Source organism: Hyla sarda, unplaced genomic scaffold, assembly GCF_029499605.1.
Source record: "Hyla sarda isolate aHylSar1 unplaced genomic scaffold, aHylSar1.hap1 scaffold_529, whole genome shotgun sequence".
In the NCBI taxonomy this organism is placed as follows: domain Eukaryota; kingdom Metazoa; phylum Chordata; class Amphibia; order Anura; family Hylidae; genus Hyla; species Hyla sarda.
Window position 1 is genome coordinate 40,238 of NW_026610540.1, and position 23,634 is coordinate 63,871.

Here is a 23,634-nt window from a genome sequence, read left to right on the forward strand (position 1 = left end):
AGTAGGTAGTTATCATTATAGTAGGTCTCATTATAGTAGATCTCATTATAGTAGGTAGTTATCATTATAGTAGGTAGTTCTCATTATAGTAGGTAGTTCTCATTATAGTAGGTAGTTCTCATTATAGTAGGTAGTTATCATTATAGTAGGTAGATATCATTATAGTAGGTAGTTATGGCTATTATAGTAGGTAGATATCATTATAGTAGGTAGGTATCAATATAGTAGGTAGGTTTCATTATAGTAGGTAGTTATCATTATAGTAGGTAGTTATCATTATAGTAGGTAGGTATCAATATAGTAGGTAGGTTTCAATATAGTAGGTAGTTATCATTATAGTAGGTAGTTATCATTATAGTAGGTAGGTATCATTATAGTAGGTAGATATCATTATAGTAGGTAGTTATCATTATAGTAGGTAGATATCATTATAGTAGGTAGTTATCATTATAGTAGGTAGTTATCATTATAGTAGGTAGATATCATTATAGTAGGTAGATATCATTATAGTAGGTAGTTATCATTATAGTAGGTAGTTATCATTATAGTAGGTAGATATCATTATAGTAGGTAGTTCTCATAATAGTAGGTAGATATCATTATAGTAGGTAGTTCTCATTATTAGTGTTGAGCAGCATAGGCCATATTCGAATTCGCGAATATTCGCGAATATATGGACGAATATTCGTCATATATTCGCGAATATTCGCATATTCGTTATATTCGTTTTATTTTCGCATATGCGAACATTCGCATATGCGAAAATTAGCATATGCTAATTTTCGCATGTGCGAATTTTCGCAAATGCGAATTTTTGCGCGCCAGTCTCACACAGTAGTATTAGAGCCTTCTTTACACCACACAAGCTGGAAGCAGAGAGGGGTGATCACTGTGATGTGTACTGTGAAAAAAAAAAAAAAAAAAAGAATATTCGTAATTACGAATATATAGCGCTATATTCGCGAAATTCGCGAATTCGCGAATATGCGATATTCGCGAATAATATTCGAATTGCGAATATTCGTGAGCAACACTACTCATTATAGTAGGTAGGTCTCATTATAGTAGGTAGTTATCATTATAGTAGGTAGTTATCATTAGAGTAGGTAGTTATCATTATAGTAGGTAGATATCATTATAGTAGGTAGATATCATTATAGTAGGTAGATATCATTATAGTAGGTAGATATCATTATAGTAGGTAGTTATCATTATAGTAGGTAGTTATCATTATAGTAGGTAGTTATCATTATAGTAGGTAGGTATCATTATAGTAGGTAGTTATCATTATAGTAGGTAGGTATCATTATAGTAGGTAGTTATCATTATAGTAGGTAGGTATCATTATAGTAGGTAGTTATCATTATAGTAGGTAGGTATCATTATAGTAGGTAGATATCATTATAGTAGGTAGATATCATTATAGTAGGTAGATATCATTATAGTAGGTAGTTATCATTATAGTAGGTAGTTATCATTATAGTAGGTAGATATCATTATAGCAGGTAGTTATCATTATAGTAGGTAGTTATCATTATAGTAGGTAGGTATCATTATAGTAGGTAGTTATCATTATAGTAGGTAGATATCATTATAGTAGGTAGATATCATTATAGTAGGTAGTTATCATTATAGTAGGTAGTTATCATTATAGTAGGTAGTTATCATTATAGTAGGTAGGTATCATTATAGTAGGTAGTTATCATTATAGTAGGTAGTTATCATTATAGTAGGTAGTTATCATTATAGTAGGTAGATATCATTATAGTAGGTAGGTATCATTATAGTAGGTAGGTATCATTATAGTAGGTAGTTATCATTATAGTAGGTAGTTATCATTATAGTAGGTAGTTATCATTATAGTAGGTAGATATCATTATAGTAGGTAGGTATCATTATAGTAGGTAGATATCATTATAGTAGGTAGGTATCATTATAGTAGGTAGATATCATTATAGTAGGTAGATATCATTATAGTAGGTAGTTATCATTATAGTAGGTAGGTATTAATATAGTAGGTAGGTTTCATTATAGTAGGTAGTTATCATTATAGTAGGTAGTTATCATTATAGTAGGTAGGTATCATTATAGTAGGTAGGTATCATTATAGTAGGTAGTTATCATTATAGTAGGTAGTTATCATTATAGTAGGTAGATATCATTATAGTAGGTAGGTATCATTATAGTAGGTAGGTATCATTATAGTAGGTAGTTATGGCTATTATAGGGCGAGGAGGAAAAAATTAGAGTGTAAAAGCGAAAATTGGCCGAACAAGAGGATCGTCAGGAGGGACAAGTAGATTTTGCTCCATTTTAGTCCCGTGGACAAGTAGTTTTTTATAAAATTTCCAAACCCCTGAGATGACTCTCCTGACCCCGCCCACTAATGATAAAATGATGTTACTCTGTCTCAGCATATACTGCACAGCTGACAAGAATGCAGCAGAGAATGGTTAAAGGGGTACTCCACCGAAAAATATCTTATCCCCTATCCATGGTGCCTTTACTGTCATCTTCAGGGATTAATGTTCGTGCCCCCACTCCACCCCAGTCATCTGTGCACAGAGTGGGGGCATGGCGTGACGTCACGAACATGGAATCTCCAAGCTTCCTAGTTCCTGATGCTGCCGCGGAGATCGTGGGGGTCCCCAGCGGCAGGACCCCGCCATCAGACATCTTATCCCTTATACTTTGGATAGGGGAGAAGATGTTTTTCGGCGGAGTTTCCCATTTAATGTCAGCCTATTGTTTTCAGTATCTGATTACCCTTCATGGTTTGTGCGGTGGATGTGGGGTCTCTCTCGGATCTGTGCAGATTAGTCAGTAACTATTTAGGTACCGGACCGCCATGACACCTCGTAAAAACTTTAAACCCAAAACAAAGGAAACTCAGGATTCCTCAAAATTCAGTTTATTGCACAAAAAATAACATTATAATCACAAGGTTCATGGGAGGCGGGAGACAGGAGAGAGGACGGAACATGAAGCTGCAATAAAGAGGAACCCCACTAAAAAAAGATCGAGAGGAGAGGAGATCTCATTGGTCCTTACTGTCTTCATCATACTCCACCTAAAAAGCACCAACAATCCCAGCACTCTATGGATGAAGAGTGGTGGAGCTCATAGACTGCACTACTGACATCTCACAACCATTGATGACCTGGCAGAATGTCCTCTATTGTTGTTTTTCACTTCAACACAATCTGCAGTACAGGAATCACCAGAGGTTCTCAGTCTACTGCAAGGTCACGTGGGAAGATACATTCATTTTACACCAAATAAATATTATAAAAAATTTCACCCACTGTGTTTCTCTGGTTACTTCCCTTAAGCAGAGTCGGCCCCAGCAGGGCCGCCCTCTCTGGGGTCTGTGAGGGACACCGGAATCATCTCTACTCATTGCAGTAGGTAGGTGGGTACACTACACGGCAGCTAGTAACGTAGCCGGTATCTGAACTGGACATCGCGGGTGGGCTGCATGGTGCCAAATCCCCAGCGGTTTGGATCGATGCCTGGAATCTCTTCATTGGGGTTCACCAGCTCAAACTCAAAGTAGCCCAACATCAGGAAGACAAACTGCTTGAGTTCATTGACTGCAAAGAACCGCCCGGGGCAGATGGTGGTGCCGGCACCCCAGGGCATGGTGAAATACTTCAGCCGCTTCCCGTTCTTGAAGAACTCAGTCTTTTTGGTGCCATCTTCATTCAGGAATCGATTGTATTTAAACTTTTCGGGTTCTGGATGAACCTCTGGATCCATCTGAACCGCTGTGTACGGGAAGAGGGCGATACGGTCTCCTTTACGAATGGCAAACTCCTTTCCACTTGACATTTTAAGGTTCATGTCCTCCTTGACGGCTCTGATCAGCACCGGAGCAGCGGTCAACCGTAAGGTTTCTTCTACAGCACTGTCCAGGACGGGCGTCTTCAGCAGCATCTCTCGGGTGAGGTTGATCAGGGCCCCTCCAGGTTTTACCTCTTGATTATTTTCCTTGAGAACCTTTTCGACTTCTTCGTGGACGGCCTTCATGGCTTCCGGATGCTTCATTAGGTAGAGAAGAAGCCAGAAACAAGCGGGTCCAGTGTTACCCTGAGAGGCCCACAGGAGCAGGAACATGAATCGGTCTTGCATGTATTCTGGCATCCCGTTCTCTGCTCGGTATTGGAACTGGTCCATAATCCAACCACTGATGTTCTCTTTCTGGAGGGTTCTCTTTATAGACAACATGTTCCAGAACAGTCTCTTCAGCCTCTCAGCCTCCATCTTGTCTTTTGGTGGGAGGACAGCATAGGCCAGGCGTGGGAAGAGCTTATCATACTTCCTGAACTCCGCAAACAGCTCCTCCGAGTGATCCCGATCAAATTTCTTGGCTTTGTTTGGGCTCCCTTGACTCTTTGCTGGCTCGTTCCCAAACAAGGCCAGATACCCAGCCCGGAAGACTATGTTGTAGCTGTAGTTGAAGAGTCCATCCTGCTGCCACCTTTTTTCCCCATCTCCAGAGCCAACGTTATGAAGCATCAAGTTCTGGAGGTTCTCCATCATGGCTTGGGTCATGAGCACCAGGCCGTCTCCCATAAGATGTTTCGTACTTGCCTTCTCCAGCAACTTGTGATCATTGGTTCCAGAATGGTACCCAAAAACTCTGGCCACCAACTCCATGGCAAACTGTTCAAAGTCCAGCTTGGACTTGGATTCCTTCACGATGGGACCGAACGATAGCGGGTCAGTGACAAAGGTGAAGTAATAGCCTCCTATCTGGACGGTGAAGATGTCACCATGTTTTTGTTGCATCTTCTTCAAGAACACTGAGGAGTCTTTCCTGAAGTCAAGAGCGTATCCCAGCCATGGTATGGCGCCTTTGTCTAGAGGAGGTTCATTAGGCCTTTGCCTCCGGAACATACCCAACATGTAGAGACCTCCAAGGACGGAAGCCAAGACGGCCAGGAGAATAGGGAGCAACAGAGCCATCTCCAACCCTACAACGAGAAAGGTGAGAAGATGAGAACACAAAACATCCGAATATCTGTGCGAAGTAAGATGGGGGTCGTCAAGGACAGAGGTCTCCGCTCCCTCCTCACATCTCAGTTATACAACATTATGCTTAGATACACGTGATACATATCCTACATGTTCTATTGCTCAGAAACATCTAAATTGCATACTTTTTTTTCCCCATGGAGCTTTGCCTTAAAATCAGTCTCCATACACTAGAATAGAATGACCCTGCCCCCCCCCCCACCAGAAATCCTCTGATCATCATTCAGCATTAATAAGGACAAATTCCCCCCAAACTGTGTGCTTCCCCTTTGAGAGTTCAAGAGGAAGGAAGCTTCTCCTATAAACTGGAAACAAATATCTACCCCCCATATCCGCCCCCTGATCCCCCCCCCCCACACACATTCCACACACAGATTGTTTAGATTTATCTCTGTAGGGAGTGGAGACCTGACCGAACACCAGGAAGAGAAAAGATACACAACGAACTGCAAACCTCTATGAGAAGACCACCCACAATCCCCACCCAGAGGTGGTCTTCTCCTAGAAAATAGTCAATGTATGGAGGGTCTGGTCTGGATAAGGAGGTTGTCTGTATTATACACATGTGAAGCAATTAGCAGTCGGCACTGCAAGTCTATACCTGCAAGTGTAGGAGTCTGGTCACACTGCTTTATTACTATCCTCCGCTGTTCTGTGTGGTGCTCAGTCCTTTCGTAACATAGATAATTCCATAGCAAGCAGAAAGACACTGGTAGACGGCACTCACAGGTAAAAACTTGCGGTTCCTTTATTGGGACAAGCTGGATACAAAGCAACGTGTAGTCAAGCGGCCGGTTTCGCGCTGCACAGAGCGCTTAGACGTGACCTCTGACCTTAACACTCCCCTCCTCCATTAAATACAAACAACTTTAATGACATCATGTGGTGTGTACCTCAGGGATGTCATAAGTGTGGTCATTGTAATCTATGCCGACATATGATACAAACTAGTATGCATAATGTTAAAATCCAGGACTTTATTACATGTAAAACTCCCTATGTGGTATATGCCCTATTATGCACATGGCCCATACTACATAGGAAAAACTATAAGGCCATTCCATAAGAGAATAAGAGAAGACTTCCGTTCACTAAACACGGGCAAGGGTTTTCCAAGAATTAGATATCATATGAAAAATGCACATAGTAACAATATTGAGGACCTTAAATTCCTAGGACTCTATGTGTTAGCCCCTAGTAATCATGGAGGTGATCGCCATAAATATCTTTCGCAAAAAGAAACAGAGCTTATTATACGCACGGACGCACTAGGACCACTCGGTCTGAACCAGCGCGAGGATTTGAATGTGTTTCCGTAGTAATTACGGTGCACGCCCTGTGCTGGCTCACATTGCATGTTATCAAAAGTATCTGTTTCGTAATACATTGTAACTATTAAGTACTTGTAGTATCTCCTATAATATGGTAACTAATTGTGTTTTTAACCCTTTCTTTTTCTTTATGCATTATTATAGTTATTGATTTTATTATAGGTGTGTACACACCACATGATGTCATTAAAGTTGTTTGTATTTAAGGGAGGAGGGGAGTGTTAAGGTCAGAGGTCACGTCTAAGTGCTCTGTGCAGTGCGAAACCGGCTGCTTGACTACACGTTGCTTTGTATCCAGCTTGTCCCAATAAAGGAACTGCAAGTTTTTACCTGTGAGTGCCGTCTACCAGTGTATTTCTGCTTGCTATGTCTGTATTATACTACTGCAAATAATGCACTACATGCCCCATATACATAATATACACATATACTGTTCATAACATTTACATATTGGCCGGCATTTATCATTGTAGTGAACGTGAAGCATTTATCATTGTAGGCGTAAGTGAAGCATTTATCATTGTAGTGTAAGTGAAGCATTTATCATTGTAGGTGTACGTGAAGCATTTATCATTGTAGTGTACGTGAAGCATTTATCATTGTAGTGTAAGTGAAGTATTTATCATTGTAGGTGTAAGTGAAGCATTTATCATTGTAGTGTAAGTGAAGCATTTATCATTGTAGGTGTACGTGAAGCATTTATCATTGTAGTGTACGTGAAGCATTTATCATTGTAGGTGTACGTGAAGCATTTATCATTGTAGGTGTAAGTGAAGCATTTATCATTGTAGGTGTAAGTGAAGCATTTATCATTGTAGGTGTAAGTGAAGCATTTATCATTGTAGGAGTAAGTGAAGCATTTATCATTGTAGGTGTAAGTGAAGCATTTATCATTGTAGGTGTATGTAAAGCATTTATCATTGTAGTGTAAGTGAAGCATTTATCATTGTAGTGTACGTGAAGCATTTATGATTGTAGTGTAAGTGAAGCATTTATCATTGTAGTGTAAGTGAAGCATTTATCATTGTAGTGTAAGTGAAGCATTTATCATTGTAGGTGTACGTGAAGCATTTATCATTGTAGGTGTAAGTGAAGCATTTATCATTGTAGATGTACGTGAAGCATTTATCATTGTAGTGTAAGTGAAGTATTTATCATTGTAGGTGTAAGTGAAGCATTTATCATTGTAGTGTAAGTGAAGCATTTATCATTGTAGGTGTACGTGAAGCATTTATCATTGTAGTGTACGTGAAGCATTTATCATTGTAGTGTAAGTGAAGTATTTATCATTGTAGTGTACGTGAAGCATTTATCATTGTAGTGTACGTGAAGCATTTATCATTGTAGTGTACGTGAAGCATTTATCATTGTAGTGTACGTGAAGCATTTATCATTGTAGATGTACGTGAAGCATTTATCATTGTAGGTGTACGTGAAGCATTTATCATTGTAGTGTACGGGAAGCATTTATCATTGTAGGTGTAAGTGAAGCATTTATCATTGTAGGTGTAAGTGAAGCATTTATCATTGTAGGTGTAAGTGAAGCATTTATCATTGTAGGTGTACGTGAAGCATTTATCATTGTAGTGTACGTGAAGCATTTATCATTGTAGTGTACGTGAAGCATTTATCATTGTAGGAGTAAGTGAAGCATTTATCATTGTAGGTGTAAGTGAAGCATTTATCATTGTAGGTGTATGTAAAGCATTTATCATTGTAGTGTAAGTGAAGCATTTATCATTGTAGTGTACGTGAAGCATTTATGATTGTAGTGTAAGTGAAGCATTTATCATTGTAGGTGTAAGTGGAGCATTTATCATTGTAGGTGTAAGTGAAGCATTTATCATTGTAGTGTAAGTGAAGCATTTATCATTGTAGTGTAAGTGAAGCATTTATCATTGTAGGTGTAAGTGAAGCATTTATCATTGGAGGTATAAGTGAAGCATTTATCATTGTAGTGTACGTGAAGCATTTATGATTGTAGTGTAAGTGAAGTATTTATCATTGTAGTGTACGTGAAGCATTAATCATTGTAGTGTACGTGAAGCATTTATCATTGTAGTGTAAGTGAAGCATTTATCATTGTAGGTGTAAGTGAAGCATTTATCATTGTAGTGTAAGTGAAGCATTTATCATTGTAGTGTAAGTGAAGCATTTATCATTGTAGTGTACGTGAAGCATTTATCATTGTATTGTACGTGAAGCATTTATCATTGTAGTGTACGTGAAGCATTTATCATTGTAGTGTACGTGAAGCATTTATCATTGTAGATGTACGTGAAGCATTTATCATTGTAGGTGTACGTGAAGAATTTATCATTGTAGTGTACGTGAAGCATTTATCATTGTAGGTGTAAGTGAAGCATTTATCATTGTAGGTGTAAGTGAAGCATTTATCATTGTAGTGTACGTGAAGCATTTATCATTGTAGGTGTAAGTGAAGCATTTATCATTGTAGGTGTACGTGAAGCATTTATCATTGTAGGTGTAAGTGAAGCATTTATCATTGTAGGTGTAAGTGAAGCATTTATCATTGTAGGTGTAAGTGAAGCATTTATCATTGTAGGAGTAAGTGAAGCATTTATCATTGTAGGTGTAAGTGAAGCATTTATCATTGTAGGTGTATGTAAAGCATTTATCATTGTAGTGTAAGTGAAGCATTTATGATTGTAGTGTACGTGAAGCATTTATGATTGTAGTGTAAGTGAAGCATTTATCATTGTAGTGTAAGTGAAGCATTTATCATTGTAGTGTAAGTGAAGCATTTATCATTGTAGGTGTAAGTGAAGCATTTATCATTGGAGGTGTAGGTGAAGCATTTATCATTGTAGTGTACGTGAAGCATTTATGATTGTAGTGTAAGTGAAGTATTTATCATTGTAGTGTACGTGAAGCATTTATCATTGTAGTGTACGTGAAGCATTTATCATTGTAGTGTGAGTGAAGCATTTATCATTGTAGGTGTAAGTGAAGCATTTATCATTGTAGTGTAAGTGAAGCATTTATCATTGTAGTGTAAGTGAAGCATTTATCATTGTAGTGTACGTGAAGAATTTATCATTGTAGTGTACGTGAAGCATTTATCATTGTAGTGTACGTGAAGCATTTATCATTGTAGTGTACGTGAAGCATTTATCATTGGAGATGTACGTGAAGCATTTATCATTGTAGGTGTACGTGAAGCATTTATCATTGTAGTGTACGTGAAGCATTTATCATTGTAGGTGTAAGTGAAGCATTTATCATTGTAGGTGTAAGTGAAGCATTTATCATTGTAGTGTACGTGAAGCATTTATCATTGTAGGTGTAAGTGAAGCATTTATCATTGTAGTGTAAGTGAAGCATTTATCATTGTAGTGTAAGTGAAGTATTTATCATTGTAGGTGTACGTGAAGCATTTATCATTGTAGTGTACGTGAAGCATTTATCATTGTAGTTTACGTGAAGCATTTATCATTGTAGATGTACGTGAAGCATTTATCATTGTAGGTGTACGTGAAGAATTTATCATTGTAGATGTACGTGAAGCATTTATCATTGTAGGTGTAAGTGAAGCATTTATCATTGTAGGTGTAAGTGAAGCATTTATCATTGTAGGTGTACAAGAAGCATTTATCATTGTAGGTGTAAGTGAAGCATTCATCATTGTAGGTGTAAGTGAAGCATTTATCATTGTAGGTGTAAGTGAAGCATTTATCATTGTAGGAGTAAGTGAAGCATTTATCATTGTAGGTGTAAGTGAAGCATTTATCATTGTAGTGTAAGTGAAGCATTTATCATTGTAGGTGTAAGTGAAGCATTTATCATTGTAGGTGTAAGTGAAGCATTTATCATTGTAGTGTAAGTGAAGCATTTATCATTGTAGGTGTACGTGAAGCATTTATCATTGTAGGTGTAAGTGAAGCATTTATCATTGTAGGTGTAAGTGAAGCATTTATCATTGTAGGTGTAAGTGAAGCATTTATCATTGTAGGAGTAAGTGAAGCATTTATCATTGTAGGTGTAAGTGAAGCATTTATCATTGTAGCTGTATGTAAAGCATTTATCATTGTAGTGTAAGTGAAGTATTTATCATTGTAGTGTACGTGAAGCATTTATGATTGTAGTGTAAGTGAAGCATTTATCATTGTAGGTGTAAGTGAAGCATTTATCATTGTAGTGTACGTGAAGCATTTATCATTGTAGTGTACGTGAAGCATTTATCATTGTAGTGTAAGTGAAGTATTTATCATTGTAGTGTACGTGAAGCATTTATCATTGTAGGTGTAAGTGAAGCATTTATCATTGTAGGTGTAAGTGAAGCATTTATCATTGTAGTGTACGTGAAGCATTTATCATTGTAGTGTAAGTGAAGCATTTATCATTGTAGTTGTAAGTGAAGCATTTATCATTGTAGGTGTAAGTGAAGCATTTATCAGTGTAGTGTAAGTGAAGCATTTATCATTGTAGTGTACGTGAAGCATTTATCATTGTAGGTGTAAGTGAAGCATTTATCATTGTAGGAGTAAGTGAAGCATTTATCATTGTAGTGTACGTGAAGCATTTATCATTGTAGTGTACGTGAAGCATTTATCATTGTAGGTGTATGTGAAGCATTTATCATTGTAGGAGTAAGTGAAGCATTTATCATTGTAGTGTACGTGAAGCATTTATCATTGTAGTGTAAGTCAAGCATTTATCATTGTAGTTGTAAGTGAAGCATTTATCATTGTAGGTGTAAGTGAAGCATTTATCAGTGTAGTGTAAGTGAAGCATTTATCATTGGAGGTGTAGGTGAAGCATTTATCATTGTAGGTGTAAGTGAAGCATTTATCATTGTAGATGTACGTGAAGCATTTATCATTGTAGTGTACGTGAAGCATTTATCATTGTAGGTGTAAGTGAAGCATTTATCATTGTAGGTGTATGTAAAGCATTTATCATTGTAGTGTAAGTGAAGTATTTATCCTTGTAGTGTACGTGAAGCATTTATGATTGTAGTGTAAGTGAAGCATTTATCATTGTAGTGTACGTGAAGCATTTATCATTGTAGGTGTAAGTGAAGCATTTATCATTGTAGTGTACGTGAAGTGTACGGGAAGCATTTATCATTGTAGGTGTAAGTGAAGCATTTATCATTGTAGTGTAAGTGAAGCATTTATCATTGTAGTGTAAGTGAAGCATTTATCATTGTAGTGTACGTGAAGCATTTATCATTGTATTGTACGTGAAGCATTTATCATTGTAGTGTACGTGAAGCATTTATCATTGTAGTGTACGTGAAGCATTTATCATTGTAGATGTACGTGAAGCATTTATCATTGTAGGTGTACGTGAAGAATTTATCATTGTAGTGTACGTGAAGCATTTATCATTGTAGGTGTAAGTGAAGCATTTATCATTGTAGGTGTAAGTGAAGCATTTATCATTGTAGTGTACGTGAAGCATTTATCATTGTAGGTGTAAGTGAAGCATTTATCATTGTAGGTGTACGTGAAGCATTTATCATTGTAGGTGTAAGTGAAGCATTTATCATTGTAGGTGTAAGTGAAGCATTTATCATTGTAGGTGTAAGTGAAGCATTTATCATTGTAGGAGTAAGTGAAGCATTTATCATTGTAGGTGTAAGTGAAGCATTTATCATTGTAGGTGTATGTAAAGCATTTATCATTGTAGTGTAAGTGAAGCATTTATGATTGTAGTGTACGTGAAGCATTTATGATTGTAGTGTAAGTGAAGCATTTATCATTGTAGTGTAAGTGAAGCATTTATCATTGTAGTGTAAGTGAAGCATTTATCATTGTAGGTGTAAGTGAAGCATTTATCATTGGAGGTGTAGGTGAAGCATTTATCATTGTAGTGTACGTGAAGCATTTATGATTGTAGTGTAAGTGAAGTATTTATCATTGTAGTGTACGTGAAGCATTTATCATTGTAGTGTACGTGAAGCATTTATCATTGTAGTGTAAGTGAAGCATTTATCATTGTAGTTGTAAGTGAAGCATTTATCATTGTAGTGTAAGTGAAGCATTTATCATTGTAGTGTAAGTGAAGCATTTATCATTGTAGTGTACGTGAAGAATTTATCATTGTAGTGTACGTGAAGCATTTATCATTGTAGTGTACGTGAAGCATTTATCATTGTAGTGTACGTGAAGCATTTATCATTGGAGATGTACGTGAAGCATTTATCATTGTAGGTGTACGTGAAGCATTTATCATTGTAGTGTACGTGAAGCATTTATCATTGTAGGTGTAAGTGAAGCATTTATCATTGTAGGTGTAAGTGAAGCATTTATCATTGTAGTGTACGTGAAGCATTTATCATTGTAGGTGTAAGTGAAGCATTTATCATTGTAGTGTAAGTGAAGCATTTATCATTGTAGTGTATGTGAAGCATTTATCATTGTAGTGTAAGTGAAGCATTTATCATTGTAGTGTAAGTGAAGTATTTATCATTGTAGGTGTACGTGAAGCATTTATCATTGTAGTGTACGTGAAGCATTTATCATTGTAGTTTACGTGAAGCATTTATCATTGTAGATGTACGTGAAGCATTTATCATTGTAGGTGTACGTGAAGAATTTATCATTGTAGATGTACGTGAAGCATTTATCATTGTAGGTGTAAGTGAAGCATTTATCATTGTAGGTGTACAAGAAGCATTTATCATTGTAGGTGTAAGTGAAGCATTCATCATTGTAGGTGTAAGTGAAGCATTTATCATTGTAGGTGTAAGTGAAGCATTTATCATTGTAGGAGTAAGTGAAGCATTTATCATTGTAGGTGTAAGTGAAGCATTTATCATTGTAGTGTAAGTGAAGCATTTATCATTGTAGGTGTAAGTGAAGCATTTATCATTGTAGGTGTAAGTGAAGCATTTATCATTGTAGTGTAAGTGAAGCATTTATCATTGTAGGTGTACGTGAAGCATTTATCATTGTAGGTGTAAGTGAAGCATTTATCATTGTAGGTGTAAGTGAAGCATTTATCATTGTAGGTGTAAGTGAAGCATTTATCATTGTAGGAGTAAGTGAAGCATTTATCATTGTAGGTGTAAGTGAAGCATTTATCATTGTAGCTGTATGTAAAGCATTTATCATTGTAGTGTAAGTGAAGTATTTATCATTGTAGTGTACGTGAAGCATTTATGATTGTAGTGTAAGTGAAGCATTTATCATTGTAGGTGTAAGTGAAGCATTTATCATTGTAGTGTACGTGAAGCATTTATCATTGTAGTGTACGTGAAGCATTTATCATTGTAGTGTAAGTGAAGTATTTATCATTGTAGTGTACGTGAAGCATTTATCATTGTAGGTGTAAGTGAAGCATTTATCATTGTAGGTGTAAGTGAAGCATTTATCATTGTAGTGTACGTGAAGCATTTATCATTGTAGTGTAAGTGAAGCATTTATCATTGTAGTTGTAAGTGAAGCATTTATCATTGTAGGTGTAAGTGAAGCATTTATCAGTGTAGTGTAAGTGAAGCATTTATCATTGTAGTGTACGTGAAGCATTTATCATTGTAGGTGTAAGTGAAGCATTTATCATTGTAGGAGTAAGTGAAGCATTTATCATTGTAGTGTACGTGAAGCATTTATCATTGTAGTGTACGTGAAGCATTTATCATTGTAGGAGTATGTGAAGCATTTATCATTGTAGGTGTATGTGAAGCATTTATCATTGTAGTGTACATGAAGCATTTATCATTGTAGGTGTAAGTGAAGCATTTATCATTGTAGTGTACGTGAAGCATTTATCATTGTAGGAGTATGTGAAGCATTTATCATTGTAGGTGTATGTGAAGCATTTATCATTGTAGTGTACATGAAGCATTTATCATTGTAGTGTACGTGAAGCATTTTTCTACCCCTTTTTTTTGTGCGCTGTAATGTGTAGGACCAAATTTAATAAATGGTCGCAGAGCATTTGATACATTTTGTGGAGGTCACATTTTCTGAAATTTCTCTCTTCACATTCACCAAAAAGCTAAGTCTGGGCTGGTGAAGTTTTAGAGACTTTTCAGTGGCTTTGCGCCTTATTTGCGCCTTTTCACAAAAAGTCACAGTTCATAAAACCCGTCCATATCATGTGTATTTCCAAAATCAGTGGATTACAACTCAAAATCAGCAGAAATTTGTAAACCAAAAGGTGCAAAAAAGGCGTAAATAAACCCTGCTTGTGCCTTTTTTTGCACCTTTTCTAGACAAAAACCAGTCTAAAGACAATGATAAATGTGATGTATACACATATACAGATAGTCACATATACATAACATACACATATACAGATAGTCACATATACATAACATACACATATACAGATAGTCACATATACATAACATACACATATACAGATAGTCACATATACATAACATACACATATACAGATAGTCACATATACATAACATACACATATACAGATAGTCACATATACATAACATACACATATACAGATAGTCACATATACATAACATACACATATACAGATAGTCACATATACATAACATACACATATACAGATAGTCACATATACATAACATACACATATACAGATAGTCACATATACATAACATACACATATACATAATATACACATAACATACACATATACAGATAGTCACATATACATAACATACACATATACAGATAGTCACATATACATAACATACACATATACAGATAGTCACATATACATAACATACACATATACAGATAGTCACATATACATAACATACACATATACAGATAGTCACATATACATAACATACACATATACAGATAGTCACATATACATAACATACACATATACAGATAGTCACATATACATAACATACACATATACAGATAGTCACATATACATAACATACACATATACAGATAGTCACATATACATAACATACACATATACAGATAGTCACATATACATAACATACACATATACAGATAGTCACATAACATACACATATACAGATAGTCACATATACATAACATACACATATACAGATAGTCACATATACATAACATACACATATACATAACATACACATAACATACACATATACATAATATACACATATACATAATATACACATATACATAATATACACATATACACATATACATAACATACACATATACAGATAGTCACATATACATAACATACACATATACAGATAGTCACATATACATAACATACACATATACAGATAGTCACATATACATAACATACACATATACAGATAGTCACATATACATAACATACACATATACATAACATACACATAACATACACATATACATAATATACACATATACATAATATACACATATACACATATACATAACATACACATATACAGATAGTCACATATACATAACATACACATATACAGATAGTCACATATACATAACATACACATATACAGATAGTCACATATACATAACATACACATATACAGATAGTCACATAACATACACATATACAGATAGTCACATATACATAACATACACATATACAGATAGTCACATATACATAACATACACATATACATAACATACACATAACATACACATATACATAATATACACATATACATAATATACACATATACATAACATACACATATACATAATATACACATATACATAATATACACATATACATAATATACACATATACATAATATACACATATACACATATACATAACATACACATATACAGATAGTCACATATACATAACATACACATATACAGATAGTCACATATACATAACCTACACATATACAGATAGTCACATATACATAACATACACATATACAGATAGTCACATATACATAACATACACATATACAGATAGTCACATATACATAACATACACATATACAGATAGTCACATATACATAACATACACATATACAGATAGTCACATATACATAACATACACATATACAGATAGTCACATATACATAACATACACATATACAGATAGTCACATATACATAACATACACATATACAGATAGTCACATAACATACACATATACATAACATACACATATACATAACATACACATATACATAACATACACATATACAGATAGTCACATATACATAACATACACATATACATAACATACACATATACATAACATACACATATACAGATAGTCACATATACATAACATACACATATACAGATAGTCACATATACATAACATACACATATACAGATAGTCACATATACATAACATACACATATACAGATAGTCACATATACATAACATACACATATACAGATAGTCACATATACATAACATACACATATACAGATAGTCACATATACATAACATACACATATACAGATAGTCACATAACATACACATATACATAATATACACATATACATAACATACACATATACATAATATACACATATACATAACATACACATATACATAATATACACATATACATAACATACACATATACATAATATACACATAACATACACATATACATAATATACACATATACATAATATACACATATACATAATATACACATACATAACATACACATATACATAACATATACATAATATACACATATACATAATATACACATATACATAACATACACATATACAGATAGTCACATATACATAACAAACACATATACAGATAGTCACATATACATAACATACACATATACAGATAGTCACATATACATAACATACACATATACAGATAGTCACATATACATAACATACACATATACATAACATACACATATACATAACATATACATAATATACACATATACATAACATACACATATACATAACATACACATATACAGATAGTCACATATACATAACATACACATATAAAGATAGTCACATATACATAACATACACATATAAAGATAGTCACATATACATAACATACACATATACATAACATACACATACATAACATACACATATACATAATATACACATATACATAATATACACATAACATACAAATATACATAATATACACATAACATACACATATACATAATATACACATATACATAATATACACATATACATAACATACACATATACATAACATACACATATACATAATATACACATATACATAACATACACATATACATAATATACACATATACATAACATACACATATACATAATATACACATAACATACACATATACATAATATACACATAACATACACATATACATAATATACACATATACATAATATACACATATACATAACATATACATAACATACACATATACATAATATACACATATACATAACATACACATATACATAACATACACATATACATAATATACACATATACATAACATACACATATACATAATATACACATATACATAACATACACATATACATAATATACACATATACATAACATACACATATACATAATATACACATATACATAATATACACATATACATAATATACACATATACATAATATACACATATACATAACATACACATAATATACACATATACATAACATACACATATACATAATATACACATATACATAACATACACATATACATAATATACACATAACATACACATATACATAATATACACATATACATAATATACACATATACATAATATACACATATACATAACATACACATATACATAATATACACATATACATAACATACACATATACATAACATACACATATACATAATATACACATAACATACACATATACATAATATACACATAATATACACATATACATAATATACACATATACATAATATACACATATACATAACATATACATAGTATACACATATACATAATATACACATATACATAACATATACATATACATAACATACACATACACATAACATACACATATACATAACATACACATATACATAATATACACATATACATAACATACAAATAACATACACATATACATAATATACACATAACATACACATATACATAATATACACATATACATAATATACACATATACATAACATACACATATACATAATATACACATATACATAATATACACATATACATAACATACACATATACATAATATACACATATACATAATATACACATATACATAACATACACATAACATAACATATACATAATATACACATATACATAATATACACATATACATAATATTCACATATACATAATATACACATATACATAATATACACATAACATAACATACACAAATACATAACATACACATATACATAATATACACATACATAATATACACATATACATAATATGCACATATACATAATATACACATATACATAACATACACATATACATAACATACACATATACATAATATACACATATACATAATATACACATAACATACACATATACATAATATACACATATACATAATATACACATATACATAACATACACATATACATAACATACACATATACATAATATACACATATACATTACATACACATATACATAACATATACATATACATAATATACACATAACATACACATATACATAATATACACATATACATAACATACACATATACATAACATACACATATACATAATATACACATAACATACACATATACATAATATACACATATACATAACATACACATATACATAACATACACATATACATAATATACACATATACATAACATATACATATACATAACATACACATATACATAACATATACATATACATAATATACACATATACATAACATACACATATACACAATATACACATATACATAATATACACATATACATAATATACACATAATATACACATATACATAATATACACATATACATAATATACACATATACATAATATACACATATACATAACATACACATATACATAATATACACATATACATAATATACACATATACATAACATATACATATTCATAATATACACATATACATAACATACACATATACATAACATATACATAATATACACATATACATAATATACACATAACATACACATATACATAATATACACATATACATAATATACACATAACATACACATATACATAATATACACATATACATAACATACACATATACATAACATACACATATACATAATATACACATATACATAACATACACATATACATAATATACACATATACATAATATACACATAATATACACATATACATAATATACACATATACATAATATACACATATACATAACATACACATATACATAATATACACATATACATAACATACACATATACATAATATACACATAATATACACATATACATAATATACACATATACATAATATACACATATACATAACATACACATATACATAATATACACATATACATAACATACACATATACATAACATATACATAATATACACATATACATAATATACACATATACATAATATACACATATACATAACATACACATATACATAATATACACATATACATAATATACACATATACATAACATACACATATACATAATATACACATATACATAATATACACATATACATAATATACACATATACATAATATACACATAATATACACATATACATAATATACACATATACATAATATACACATATACATAATATATACATATACATAACATACACATATACATAATATACACATAACATACACATATACATAATATACACATATACATAACATACACATATACATAACATACACATATACATAACATACACATATACATAATATACACATATACATAACATACACATATACATAACATACACATATACATAACATATACATAATATACACATATACATAATATACACATATACATAACATACACATACACATAATATACACATATACACAATATACACATATACATAACATACACATACACATAATATACACATATACACAATATACACATATACATAATATACACATACACATAATATACACATATACACAATATACACATATACATAATATACACATATACATAACATACACATAACATAACATATACATAATATACACATATACATAATATACACATAACATACACATATACATAATATACACATATACACAATATACACATATACATAATATACACATATACATAACATATACACATATACATAATATACACATATACATAATATACACATATACATAATATACACATATACACATATACATAATATACACATATACATAACATATACATAATATACACATATACATAATATACACATATACATAATATACACATATACATAACATATACATAATATACACATATACATAATATACACATACACATAACATACACATATACATAACATACACATATACATAATATACACATACACATAACATACACATATACATAACATACACATAATATACACATATACATAACATACACATATACATAATATACACATATACATAACATATACATAATATACACATATACATAACATACACATATACATAATATACACATATACATAATATACACATATACATAATATACACATATACATAACATACACATACACATAACATACACATATACATAACATACACATATACATAACATACACATATACATAACATACACATATACATAATATACACATATACATAATATACACATATACATAACATACACATATACATAACATACACATATACATAATATACACATATACACAATATACACATAATATACACATAACATACACATATACATAACATACACATATACATAATATACACATATACATAATATACACATACACATAATATACACATATACATAATATACACATATACACAATATACACATATACATAATATACACATAACATACACATATACATAATATACACATATACATAATATACACATAATATACACATATACATAACATACACATATACATAATATACACATATACATAACATATACATATACATAATATACACATATACATAATATACACATATACATAACATACACATATACATAATATACACATATACATAATATACACATATACATAATATACACATATACATAATATACACATATACATAATATACACATATACATAACATACACATATACATAATATACACATATACATAATATACACATATACATAATATACACATATACATAATATACACATATACATAACATACACATATACATAATATACACATATACATAACATACACATATACATAATATACACATATACATAACATACACATATACATAATATACACATATACATAATATACACATACACATAATATACACATATACATAATATACACATATACATAACATACACATATACATAATATACACATATACATAATATACACATATACATAATATACACATATACATAATATACACATATACATAACATACACATATACATAATATACACATATACATAATATACACATATACATAACATACACATATACATAATATACACATATACATAATATACACATATACATAATATACACATATACATAATATACACATATACATAACATACACATATACATAATATATACATATACATAACATACACATAATATACACATATACATAACATACACATATACATAATATGCACATAACATACACATAATATACACATATACATAACATATACATATTCATAATATACACATATACATAACATACACATATACATAACATACACATATACATAATATACACATATACATAACATATACATAATATACACATATACATAATATACACATATACATAATATACACATAATATACACATATACATAACATACACATATACATAATATACACATATACATAACATACACATAATATACACATATACACAATATACACATACACATAATATACACATAATATACACATACTCCTGTTGTTACAGTGTGTCGGTGCAGTGTGTAGCAGAGCTGTCTGTGCTCCTGTTGTTACAGTGCGTCGGTGCAGTGTGTAGCAGAGCTGACTGTGCTCCTGTTGTTACAGTGTGTCGGTGCAGTGTGTGGCAGAGCTGACTGTTCTCCTGTTGTTACAGTGTGTCGGTGCAGTGTGTAGCAGAGCTGACTGTGCTCCTGTTGTTACAGTGTGTCGGTGCAGTGTGTAGCAGAGCTGACTGTTCTCCTGTTGTTACAATGTGTCGGTGCAGTGTGTAGCAGAGCTGTCTGTTCTCATGTTGTTACAGTGTGTCGGTGCAGTGTGTAGCAGAGCTGTCTGTGCTCCTGTTGTTACAGTGTGTCGGGGCAGTGTGTAGCAGAGCTGACTGTGCTCCTGTTGTTACAGTGTGTCGGTGCAGTGTGTAGCAGAGCTGTCTGTGCTCATGTTGTTACAGTATGTTGGTGCAGTGTGTAGCAGAGCTGTCTGTGCTCCTGTTGTTACAGTGTGTTGGTGCAGTGTGTAGCAGAGCTGTCTGTTTTCCTGTTGTTACAGTGTGTCGGTGCAGTGTGTAGCAGAGCTGTCTGTGCTCCTGTTGTTACAGTGTGTCGGTGCAGTGTGTAGCAGAGCTGTCTGTGCTCCTGTTGTTACAGTGTATCGGTGCAGTGTATAGCAGAGCTGTCTGTTCTCCTGTTGTTACAGTGTGTCGGTGCAGTGTATAGCAGAGCTGTCTGTGCTCCTGTTGTTACAGTGTGTCGGTGCAGTGTGTAGCAGAGCTGACTGTGCTCCTGTTGTTACAGTGTATCAGTGCAGTGTATAGCAGAGCTGTCTGTTCTCCTGTTGTTACAGTATGTTGGTGCAGTGTGTAGCAGAGCTGTCTGTTCTCCTGTTGTTACAGTATGTTGGTGCAGTGTGTAGCAGAGCTGTCTGTGCTCATGTTGTTACAGTATGTTGGTGCAGTGTGTAGCAGAGCTGTCTGTGCTCCTGTTGTTACAGTGTGTCGGTGCAGTGTGTAGCAGAGCTGTCTGTTTTCCTGTTGTTACAGTGTGTCGGTGCAGTGTGTAGCAGAGCTGACTGTGCTCCTGTTGTTACAGTGTATCAGTGCAGTGTATAGCAGAGCTGTCTGTTCTCCTGTTGTTACAGTGTGTCGGTCCTTACCTCTCCTCTCAGGACTCTTCCCCTGCACTGAGGCTCTGGGG

At 32.6% G+C, this 23,634-nt stretch overlaps 1 protein-coding gene across 1 annotated transcript; it reads right to left on the minus strand.

Annotated features, from left to right (window-relative positions):
- Nucleotides 1-2,904: 2,904 nt before the first annotated feature.
- On the minus strand, nt 2,905-23,634 carry LOC130338808 (5-beta-cholestane-3-alpha,7-alpha-diol 12-alpha-hydroxylase). The gene is made up of 2 exons (XM_056554017.1): nt 23,594-23,634; nt 2,905-4,976 (listed from the first exon to the last, which is right to left on the minus strand). The coding sequence occupies exon 2, from the start codon at nt 4,966-4,968 to the stop codon at nt 3,433-3,435; it is 1,536 nt and encodes a 511-aa protein (XP_056409992.1). The 5' UTR covers nt 4,969-4,976; nt 23,594-23,634; the 3' UTR covers nt 2,905-3,432.